The sequence below is a fragment of the Zonotrichia leucophrys genome, chromosome Z (assembly GCF_028769735.1).
Source record: "Zonotrichia leucophrys gambelii isolate GWCS_2022_RI chromosome Z, RI_Zleu_2.0, whole genome shotgun sequence".
NCBI lineage: Eukaryota > Metazoa > Chordata > Aves > Passeriformes > Passerellidae > Zonotrichia > Zonotrichia leucophrys.
Window position 1 is genome coordinate 73,847,210 of NC_088200.1, and position 12,511 is coordinate 73,859,720.

General features: G+C 42.9%; 1 protein-coding gene across 1 annotated transcript in view; it reads right to left on the bottom strand.

Annotated features, from left to right (window-relative positions):
* The window catches only part of CAST (calpastatin), a 54,003-nt gene that overhangs the window by 20,882 nt on the left and 20,610 nt on the right, over window positions 1-12,511 (bottom strand). The window contains exon 4 of the mRNA XM_064736310.1: window positions 3,713-3,772. Coding sequence (XP_064592380.1) covers window positions 3,713-3,772 — 60 coding nt within the window. The remainder of the gene's footprint in view (window positions 1-3,712; window positions 3,773-12,511) is intronic.

Here is a 12,511-nt window from a genome sequence, read left to right on the forward strand (position 1 = left end):
TTTACAACAGAGCTGGACAACCTGGCTAGGATAATATTACATGACTGCACTTCGAGGGTTTACACCTGAAAACCTTCTGCAGCCATGCCACAAAACCAATTCCTGTGATTCATCCAGTCAAAGTACAGCAAGCAATAAATTACAACAGTAAGAAGTGAAAAAGAAAAATAACAGAATTGTTATGTCTGTTGAGAAGAGAGAAACCCAGCATCCTCACCATATTTTTCTCCCTAATTTTTTCTTGCTGCTTCAGCTACACTGTGAGCAAGACAGAAAGAGCCTTTCATCTGCCAAACATTCATCACCACTTAGAATCACCCAGCTTCCGTTTTCTGGCTGACCACACAGAGAAATTTGCTAAGTTTGTTTACATTTTGTTACGCAAGCGTTCACACCCCCACACTGAACTGCAGACACTTGGCTGGGAAACCCTGAGCACACATTAAATGCAGATGCCTGTGCATAATCCTGGCAAAGGTCCTGAAGCTTTGAGGGACACACCTCCACACAGAGAAGGGGAAATACTGATGGAGAGGGAGATGCAGCAATTCTCAAAGTGAGAAAGAGATATTAAAAGTAAATATTTCATTAAGGTCACAGATTCCCACCTTCTCCCCAAATTCCCTGCTTTATATTTTGTCTCGATGCCTAAAACCGGATTAAAGCACAGCAACTCTCAGGTTCAGTCATGCTTTATGTGCTCCCATTTGTGTGCCCTTATTAATGACAACTGCTAACTCAAAGATACACATCCATGTTTGTACCTGTACACGAAATAATCCTGTAATGAAAGGATAATCCAAAATTTTCCTAGTTTACAAGATAAATTAAGGTTGGGTGTATTTCTGTAACATCTATAGCAAAGAGTCAATCAGACATGAGGCGTCCTTCAGCAGCAAGATGCAAAAAATGTGACAGAAATGAAGTACATTTGCAGAAATGAAGTACAAAAAATACAGAGTTTGACTCTCCTTGCTCTGGGACTACTGCTTGCTCAGGATTCTAAGCACCCTGCTATCAGAGTACAAATTCAGGTTTTTCTTATCTGCCTTTCAGAAGAAAACTAAACACACCTTATTTTTGCAGGACCATAAAACACATGTACTTGCACTTCTGCCCACACCCAACAACACCTGTACAGAATGTTGAATACAAAATCTCAACTTGCCAAACTGGTTATGAACAACTGTAAGTCTTCTTTTTTATACTGTAAATATTATTTACTGAATACTTTATGCACGTTCTGTGTGAGGTATGCATCATTCACTATCCTTTTGTAATAAATTCAATATGCAGAATTGACCATGCTACAAATTTATGTTTGGTGATGCTGAAGAATAAACAGACCCATATGGGCAAGGATTTGATTCAAGACTTGCACACAAAAGCTGAGGCCACAGTAAAACACATTATTATAAACACCTGCTCACACACAGAGGCATATCAATTTAGACATACTTTTAGCAATTACAAAGTTCAAGTATAATTTAAAAAAAATCAGACTAAAAAACAGGTAATCAAACCAACAATTTTAGTATGAGACTATCCATTCAGAGGAATTTTTCAGGCATCCTTTAAACAGAGTCAGCTGTGAGCAGCCACAGACTGAAGCCATGGCATCAGCTGATGGTGTGCACTGAATTTCTGAGGAGAAAAAGATGTTTCACTTCCCCTTCAACTGCCTACTTCCACCTGCACTGTGCCAGGATCCAACAGGATGCATTTCAAACCGACTGAAATGGTGTGGAAATGAAAAACAACAATCTTTTCACTGGTTCACAGTGCAGTCGCACAAATGTGTGCAAAAGGAAGGCAGCTGAAGGGGACGCATTTGTGACAGTGGCAGCACCCTGTTTGCTCCAACCCTGCCAAATCCACAGGGTGCTGGCTCTACACCCTAGTCCTCCAAAACGTCCACCTAACCCCAGGCTTTGCCCACAGAACGAGAAATTCCACATTCCGTCCTCTGCCACAGTGAACTCGGGGCTTGCTCAGAGAGGGCACAACTCTGAGGGTTCGTTGGATACACACACAGAGAGAACTGAAGGTTAAGGAGGGATCCAGAGCATGTGTAAGAGCAGTGACACACTGGAGAGACTACAGGAAGGACAAATGAGATGTGGTTATAGCAGGCAATTGGGAAAGATCTGTTAATTTGCAAGAAATTTAGGACTAGAAAATTGAAGTGACTCAGCAACCTTACTTCTTTTGAAAGAAGTCTACTGTCAAAAATGCAAATGACTTGTTTAATCCAGCAGGAGAAAGACATTAATAACGCAACAGACATTAAGAGAAAACATTAATTATGTTGCACATGCAAATGCAGGCCACTGTTTCAAAGGGATTTGTGTTTACCAGCCTTACAGTGCTGAAGCATGCCTCTGCTACTCTATTTTTGGCTCATTTACCACATTCTTCTGAGAGTTGTTTTAAATTTCAAGTAGGCAAAAGACCATAGCTGTCTGGGTTAGACCATATGGAGAACCACAGCAGTAATAAACATGACACAAATGAGTTTGCCCACAAACAGAACAGGGAGGAGAAACCAGATGCTGGCAGATGCCTCCATTTGTGAGTAATGATGATAGTGCACAAATGGAAAATTTGTCTAATTGCCATTCAGCTCTTAGATGTACGTGTGCATGGAGGAAAAGGGTTTTAAAAGGCTGAGTTGAATGTAATGGCTAATGCAGAGATGTGGAGGCAGGCCAGAATGAACAAGAGGAAAAGGTTATCACAAAGAAACTTCTCATTTGACAAATGGGAAAAAAAAAAATCATCACTGTGAAGGTAACCAGACCTCAGCTCTGACTGTGCCAACATGCTGTAGGTGCCCAAAAGGTGCCTGGCAAGGCCTCCAGCAGGGCCATTTACCTGCAGAGCTGGTTCTGCCTCCACCAGAGCACCCACAGGGACCCTTCCCACCCTCACCCCTCCACGCACCCCTTTTCTGGCATTTACACAAGGTTCAGGCAGCCTGAGCCTTTTCCACCACACAAGTCCCTGCTGGCCTGCTCTGGCATCCAGCTTTTGTTGGTTCTGCTGTTATGGCTGTGGAAAATGGAAGAGGTGGTGGGGAGAAGCATTAATCATTTGTTTGAACAGCACAGGTAACTCCTGTTAGGCAACGTGAGGACGATGACTCTCTCCTGACGAGCAAAGGACAGGACTATGACACAGCCCTGACACTGAGGAAGCCCCAGCCATAAAACAAGACAGAACAAGCGTGAAGGGCAAGGGCAGGGGAGCTGTCAGACAGAGAAGCACAGGAGATTAACGAGAAGATGCAATTGTATGTACAGAGAAAGCTGAGGCTCATCCTGGCTTGGCTGAGTACGTGAAAAATCATCAGCAGGTAAATGACCCTGCAGTTACACTGGGGGGAGCTATACACATGGCACAAAACTGACAGAGCTAAAATTTAACGTTGCAATTAATTTTCTTTTTATTGCTGTTGTAAAAACCTCTGGTTGCTTTGAAGAGCACTTTTCCTAGATTTTTTTTTTGGCCGAGGAAAATAAGCTATGATAAGAAATATGAGTGAAGTTACTCAGTATCAAAGTGTTAAAAATTAAATTCCATATGAAGCCATTCCATGGCATAAATTTATGTTTGGTGATGCTGAAGAATAAATAGACTCATATGTTAAAAATTAAATTCCATGGCTTCATACATGTGCCATGCAAGCATGATTTCCTCCTGAAATTCTTACCCTAGTTTCAGATGGCTTCATAATTTGTGGTTTTGGTGCATCCGCAGAAGGAGACTGCTTCTAAGAGAAAAAAACAAAAACAAAAACAAACTTTACTTTTGTAATAAATACTTGTAATAAATCAAGCAAGCATAAAGAGTCTGAATTCACTGGTTATCTAGATGAAAATTAAGAATAAATTATTTCTGAAAATTAGAGTTATTATTTGAGATCCTTTGCCTGGCCTGTATTTCTACAATACATCCATGTAGAACTTTGACAGTTTGCTGATGCCCACAGACCTTCTTTAAACATTATTTTTTCTCCTCTGACATGCATGACAGCAAATTTTCCAGCAAGTACCCAGACAAACTCAAATCCTGCTCTCACATTGAAGCACATACACTTAATTTGCAGGATTCACCCATGCTTCTTTTAATTTTTTTTTAAACAAAAATTGTGCCTTTGGTTTTACTGGTTTGTTGCAGAAAACATTTAATACTAAAGTATCAGACTCAGATATGTCAAGACAAAAAGGAGTACTTAATATGTGAACAGCACACGTCCCCCTCAGTGCTCCTATAAATCATCTGACCTTTCTGGAACCCCACAAAGGATATGGTCTGTTCTCCTGGCTTCAGGGATGCCCGTCCAGAACCACCATGGTGTGCTGCTGTTGTGGCTGTATCAAACTTCAAAGCCCAGAACACTCCAGCTGTCTCATTAATACTTTATAAAGAAGTAACACTACTCCTCTATTCCTGCTCCATGCTCCTCTGCTTAAAGGTGTATTTTGTATTTTTGCATGTGCTCAAAGCTGTATTCTATGATTTTGTGATTTGCCATCTCTATCACAGTAATACATTATTAGGTCACATTTAAATTTACAGCACAATTTATCTTTTTTTTTTTACTTTTTCTCTTTTCTATCCATTTTTTTACATTATCTCTGTTTACTGTGCTACTTGAAGTATGAAAACACACACACAGAGTTTGAATGAACAGAAGCCATATTACTACTCTAGACCCCAGAGTGGCTTCTTACTTCCACATGGAAAAAAAATTAATTCCCCCAACTTTTTGCAGCACAAGGATTTCTCAGCAATAAGAGAAAAGCTGTACAGAATTTAAAATGCACACTATGATGACAACAGCATGGTCTCCCCACCAGCTTAGTTGGTGTCTCACACATCTCAGTGAGAGGTTTGATTGTCTCAAATATTTATTATACAGAATCTGCAGTTGTCACACTGCAGAAAAGTAAAGAAATTATTGCTGCTTCCATATACCAACAGACTCACTACTTTTAAATGGATGGAGACAAACATAGGAACGTAAAGAGCCTCCTACATCAGGGCAGAAAAATGAAATTTTTAATAACCTTTTAACCTATTTCCACTACCACATCAGGTATTTTTTCTTCATTTGCTCTTTAACAGTCTTCCTCTCCTTTCCTTTCCTCAGCAAGAAATTAATCTGAATTCCTTCTGCATGACTAACAAGCAGGTATCTGTTCGACACCTTCTTATTAGTCACCATAGTCCCTGTCTGTTTAATAATGAAAACATTTATCTGAGCTCTCCTCCCTTCCAGCTCTCAGAAAACTCCTACCAAGACACTGACTTGAAATGCACTGAAAAATTTTTTTTTCACATGTCCCATCACAGCAGCACCACCAAAACCTGCAGGGATGAGTGAAAACCTCCCACAATCCCAGCTGCTTCTTCCTGCCCTGTCCAGCTGGAGGGCAGCGACCAGCAGAAGCAGAGAGGTAAAGAAGGGAGGAAGAGGAGCAGCCTGGAAATAGAAAACAGCTTCAATGCACAGCTGCTGACCAGGGGCTGTGGAGGACACCGAGCCATCCTCCCTGGGGACAATCAGGGGAACAAAGCCCTGAGGAGCCAGAGGAAAGCAGGACAGGTGGGAAAAGAGAACAGGACAGGAGGGAAGAGAGCACAGGGACCACCACAGAGCGCCTTGCTTCACTTCCCCCGCTTCCCCCTCAAATCCCACAATAAAGACCCACAATTTGCCACTCTCTCCCCAAAAAGAGCCACTGCAAGGAAGAAGCAGGGTCCTTGTTCAGCCAGCCCTTCACCCAGCAGGGTTTGCAGCCAGACTGACAACGCCCTCTGCCTGGAGTGCTCACCACTGTGCCACCTTGTCACCACCAGCCTGGCTCTGGGATCAACCTCTTACCCCACGCTGCTCCGGTGCTCCCGTCCCCAGGACCCTGCTCTGCCACCAGCTGTGCCCAGATGTTTCTGCCACAGCTGCCCAGAGGGACTGCAGGAGGCGTGAAGCAACACCAGGACGTGTGTCAGGCGTGGAGGTAAATAGTGAAGTGCTGCCTGGCAACCTGGCAACAAAACCCTCCTGAGGCAGGAGGAGGTTTTTGTTGTGTGGCTGTGGCACACCCTGCTCTCACCCTGGCGTGCTCAGCCCCTCACAGCAAGGCTGGGGTGTCAAACAGTGAGGGTTTAACCAGACCAGGAGGCAGAGAGAGTCAGGAGATGGTGCAAAGGGAGAGTGGGGTGTCCTCTGAGCCATCAGGGATCCCTGGAGGGGAGAATGAGCACAATAAGTGCTGCTTCCTCTCTTCCTGCAGCTGCACTCCCCGTGGGTCATGCCTGAAACCAGGCATGGGTTCTGGAGTCTCGGGTTGCTGTTGATAATTGCTGCCCTGAGATGTGCAGGGTGTCTCTGCTTCGGCCCAAGCAACTGAAGAACGAGTCTGGACTCTTCACTTTTCGGTCTTGAGGTTGTTTATTAATTCTTATCTATAAAATTTTCTTTCTGCCCAGCCGAGATCTGCTCAGCAGGGCAGCCACGAGCACTCTGACCGCTCCCGAGGCGGTGTTGTCTTTTTAAACCACAAACTATGTATAACATATTTACACTTAATTCCCAATACCCATCACCTATGTTAGACAGTGCACTTCTGTTCTAGAGCAATCCCAAAGTTCCAACATCACTGCAGAAAATAAGGAACAAGAGGAAGAAGAAGAAAGACTGGACATGCCCAAGTTCCTTCATCTTGTCCCTACAACCCCCATACCAAAAATCCTAAAACCTACATTTTCACCCTGTGATAATTTTGTTATTACACCATTCAAACCTCTGTGACTTTCAGGTCTTCATACAAAGCTGGCAACTTGCTCCAGGGATCAAAATCAAATCCCTAGGTATTCTGGGCTGCGTGCCAGAGTCTCCAAGCCCCTCAGTGGGGTTCTCGGCAACTCTGGACACCCGGAGGGATGCACTGAGTTCCGACACTGGAGGATGCTGTGCCAGCCCTGGTGCCTGTGAGTGAGGGGCAGGAGGGATGCCAGCCTGGGGGATGGCTAACACACAGCTCTTGTGTCAGAACCCAGGATATTCCTCTGGCTGCCCTGGAGGACTCCAGACCCTGGCAGGGGGCTCAGAGACCTTGGCACAGAGTCAAAAACACCTGGGCCTTCAATTTTAGCCCATGGAAACAATTACCAACCTTGTGTGAGGAGTTACAAGCCACAAGGGTTTGAGTAGAATGATAGTGAATTTATCACAGGGTGAAAAAGTAGAATTTTGGGGTTTTTAGAATGGGGGTTCAGGAGGCAAGATGGAGGAATCTGGGCAAGTTCTTTCTCCTTCCTCTTCTTGGCCTCCATCTTCTGCTGTGATGGTGGCACTTCTGGATTGTTTTAAGGTAGAGACTGTGTAACATAGGTGGTAGGTATTGGGAAGTTATGGTAAATAATGTACACATAGGTTTTAGTATAAAAAGAGAACACTGTCCTGAGGGTGTCAGTGTGCCTCAACCCGACCTGCTGGACAGACCTCAGTGGGTCAGACAGACAGCGTATTAGATTAGAGAAAATAAACAACCTTGAGAACCAGAGCCAAGGAATCCTGACTTCTTCTTCAGTCTCAGGGCTGGGAAAAGAGACTTTCTAACACTTCAGGGTCATCTTGACACCAGAGAGGTGACACTCATCACTCTTGTGTTAGCTGGGAGGGAAATCCAGAGCACAGCATCCAGGACCACTGATGGCCCACCAGGAGCTGCTCCCTGCCTACAACCACCAAGATCACCACAGCAGGGACTCAACATACAGGGAAGAGGTTGTAGGACAGCACTGATTGGGAAAAGACTGATCCCTGTTAATTACCCCACCCTGCCAGCAGAGCTGCTGGGTGAGCTGCAGTGCAGGGCAATATCGGTCTTTGCACAGGAGCTGACCAAAGGACCTCAGGTGCTCCTGAGTTAGAGGATGGCTTTCCAGAAAGGACCAATGAAGAGATGTGGGATCTAATTTGATGGAATTAAGAGAAGGAATACCCTTGGAAACTCATTTGTCAAGTTAGCAGGTCAGTATTTGTGCTGGTTGAAAGAGAATTGTCACAGAAGCCAAGCAGTGGCTGGCAAAAAGTTAACCCTGCTAGCCAAGCTAGCCAAGCAGTGGGTTAGTAAAACAAAACAATAAAAAATTGGTTATCTGATCCCACTGTGAGTATTACAGAAATCTGCATGAAAAATGGGAAATGCAACAGGAGAAGAAGAAAATAATGGTGACAACATCAAAATTAAAAATTTGAACACTCAGAGAACTGGATGCAGATGCCCTCTGAAAAAATAAAACAACAGGTAAATAAATCCATGAGTGCTCTCAGTTTCACAGACCTAAAAATCATTGAAACTACCCCAAGTGCAGTGAGAGCTATCATCAATTAAAATAATAAATTCTGGAAATTTGTGAGATTCATCAGGCTGGGGAAGGCCATTGCCCAACCTCAGAAAAGAACATAATGCACCAGGTGGAGCTCTTCAAAACCAGAAGAGATGTTGCAAATATTTAGCAAGCAACCCATACAGAAATGCTGAGATGACAACAAGAAGATGAATAAGAATCAATGAGAATAAAGCAACAAACATCCAGAGGAAGACACACTGTCAGTGCAACTTTTCACTTTACTTGAGGTGACATTTTCTCGAATAAAATGGAGAAATTGGTCTGTAACACTGGGTTACAATTTTGCTTTCAGACAGCTGAACAGAGCAATGCTCCTCATCTCTGACACTGGTAGCAACACAAAAATCCAAAACAACACCAAACCCTTCTAGACAGGCAGCAATACTGACAAAAACATGCAAAGGCCATAATGTCACAGACGGAGATTCTCCTACCAAAAACAAACAAGGGAAGAGGAATCTGGGGAAAAGCCATCTGTTGCTGTGACAACATAAATATGAATGTAAAATATAACTTCCAGCCTCTTTGGCCTAAGCTTCTCTAGGTCAAGTGCTAGCACAATTTTCGCCATCACACTGCAGCACAGAAGAATATTGAAAGATACGAGGATAGGTTTAGGGGGGTAAAATTAAGAAAAAATATGTATGAGGGAATTAGTGGCAGGAAAAGGTGAGTCAGGACCTGATGCTTTGTACTCTGGTCAGGGCACAAAGAAAATGGGAAACAAAGAAGTGACTTAACCTTTAATAAAGAATCTTTCAGGTCTGTGCTCAGAGATCATCCTTCTGGAGAGAAGAGTCACTCTGAGGCAAAGTACCTGGATAAATCAGGGACCTCCAGCTCCAGCAGCTTTTGGGGGAGCTTGTATAAACATTTTTAGAGTGATCTAGCTGAACTCAGTCTAGAACAGAGGACTGAAGAGCTTCCCAAGTTCTCTCGTGGATCACACCCTTTTAGTATGACTGAGCTGGGGCTGCTCCTCAGGCTTGGAGCCCTCAATCAATACCTTTGATTTCACAACTACCAACTCTCAGGGTGTGTAATGCAAGGGAAAACCTCACCTACCGGCCTGTGAGCCTGTGAGTGGCTGCTTCTCTCCATGAATGGCCCTAATGCCGAGCTTTAATTAATGGCGTTTGCAAGATGTGGGCAGCAAAAGCTCTTCAGAGAACCATTGTGAAAAATAATGGGTTATTTCGCTGAGGTGTGAAATACCACTTGAGCTGTAAAGAGGTTAAACCTCTCACTTGCTTTGATGGTGTGTGGCAAGGGCTGTGCAGCCCTCCCATCCCCGGACACACACAAAAAAGGCAGAAGGTGGGACAGGGATAGCACCAAGGGGGTGTGTGTGCACATGGACAAATAAATACATAAATATATAAACATGTGTATTTAAAGCTACACAGCATGTCAGACGTGCAGTGACTTAAAATGGGAAAAAAACCTAAGCATTAACTCTTCACATATCTTTTATTGCTACAGTAACTATAATAGCTGAGTTAAAATATTACAGCTTTGAGTGCTCCTGTGTCATTTTCCATCCCAAGTAATTTTGGAACTATTCTACTGTTTTGCAACTGCTGCTCTTACATGCAGCTCTGCTATTATATTTCTAAGAAAAACAATAGCTTTTTAAGAGAAAGATAAAAAATACCCACATCAACCAAGAAAACAGCATTCTTCTCAGGCTTTCAAGCTCTCAGTAAATTTTGTGGAGGCTTAATACTTAGAACCCAATGAAATGGAAGAGCAGGATGCAGGTTTCTAGTTTGTACCTGTGTATTACTCAGACACTGTTTAGTTATCTGTAGAGATGCTTCCTTGTATTTTGTCATACAGAAATTCAGCTGGTGTGAATACAACCGAAAAATATCTACAATCTATTACTACTATTATAGTTCAAATTTCTGCAGCTATTATCATGAAAAAGAATAACCCTAAAATTTCATTATTCTGCCATTTTCTCACCACGCAGAACAAGCATTTGCAACAATTATTAATCTATACCCAGAAGCAAGAACAACCACCATTTAGAGATGGTAAAAGACACAGAGGAAATACAGCCATTTCCTCATGAAACAGAAACATGACAATTTTTTTAAGGAACTGGTTTGAACCAGGAGACTGAGGTGCTGATTGGCTTGTAAAGACTCTTATATGGCCTCAGGTGCTGCTAAATTTATTGATGGTCATGGAACATCGAGCCAGACAACTTCCATTACACAGATTCACTGGTTTCTTTCACTTTGAATTTCAGAATAAAATTGCTGCCATTCTGGTACGGAGATGAAACTCTTCAATACTGCACTACTGAATTTTATGCATCAGCTAAAGGTGGTTAACCACACTACTCAAATTTAATGCAACAGGTTTTTAAGCAGTGTTTTTAGAGGCAACCTACTTGCATTTGAATTTGGTCGCACTAAATGAAATGTTAACATGCAAATCAGTGAGTAAGACCAGTATTATATTTACCACAGTGTAAAACAAGCCTTCACACCTCCTAGAAACTGCCAAACCACCTTTAGCTGAGATGTCTGTTTTCAGATGTCTGGATTGCAGCAACCTAATTCAAGGCTTAATACTGGCATGTTTGTTTTTCTTTATTTTAGCAACTGTTAAGACTCTGAAACAGCTTTATGCTGGAACAAAACACAACTGAGGCCAGCGAATGACAATTCACTTAAAGTAATTTTTGTACTATTTCACTCTAACTTCCAGTGCCTCAGTTTATGCTCACTTTCATGCAGGAAGTTAGGATTGTCAAAAAAATTTATAAATATCCCAAGAAGCACTGTGCCTGTTTGCTTCTTCTGGAAGCAGAGGGAAAGAGTTTGTCAGCTGATCACAGGTCATGCACAATATTTATACAGCAAGAACTTTACATACTCACAGTTCAATTTGTGGCCATGAGGAATTATTTAGATTCCAGCATGCAGCTTGGCTTAAAGACTTTACTATACACAAAGACAATTTCTATTTAATGTCCTTCCATGATATTGGAAGTGATCTAGAAATAAAGTCAGTTTATCCAAGCAGTGATCTAGAAATAAAGTCAGTTTATCCAAGCAGGGTCACAGACTTCATCCACTGCCTTCACATTCTGTGTGTCTGCAAACAGACCACTTCAGTATCTCATTATTAATCAGTATCTCATAAATTAATCAACAATCAGCTTTAAGCTCCTCATTCTTATTTCTCCTTAAAACCTGCTCTTCAATTACCTCCTCCGGGAAACGTCCTGTTTCTCTGACAATAAACTACAAGCTGGCACGCACTGAAATTTCACTTTCACTCAGTCATATTCAGATATTAGAAGCAGTGTCCCAGTCCTGTCAAGCCTCTTCTCAGGTTCCCACTCTGCACAAGAGAGGATTTACAGCAATGTCTGAGCTGGTCACTGCTTTTGCGGGCAGCTCAAAAATCCTCTTTTCAGTTTCGCCTCACGTGAGCATTTAGCTGCAACTTCTCCAGCCAACAGTTTCCATTCTCTGCATGCTGTTTCAGACACCAGGAACATTCCACAGTTGTCTGCAGCAGCAAGCTGCGGGCTGACAAACAAACACCAGGAAAACAGGAGATTAGGTGCCAGCCACATGCCACGCTGAGCTCAGCTGGGATTTGTGTCACTTGGTCTGCAGCGTCACGCCACACTCTGCTCTGCGGGGCTGGGATGCAAAGGGGAGCCACAAACAGAAGCAGGGAGCCACAAACACAAACAGGGAGCCACAAACAGAAGCAGTGTTCCCTAAATGGGGAGTTGGAAAAGACAGTGAAGTTACGTAAAACACAACTTCATCTTGAGGCTGAAAGTCTCTGAGGTGATGAACTCGATTATTTCTACTGGCAGCAATCAAACCAGGCAACACCCAATGAGAGAGCAGCTCTCAGAAGAGGAAATTTGGTTCTCAGTCCCAGAATGAGGAGAAAATGGAAAGAAAAAATTATTTGTGAATGGCCTGTACGGACTGACACACACGTGGCTACCCAAATGGATGGAGAACACAGGAGAATAAATAAAAAACACCAAGTCAGGGAATCTTAATAGAGCTTGGCTGTTAAAATATCATCTAAGGGCAGCACTGCA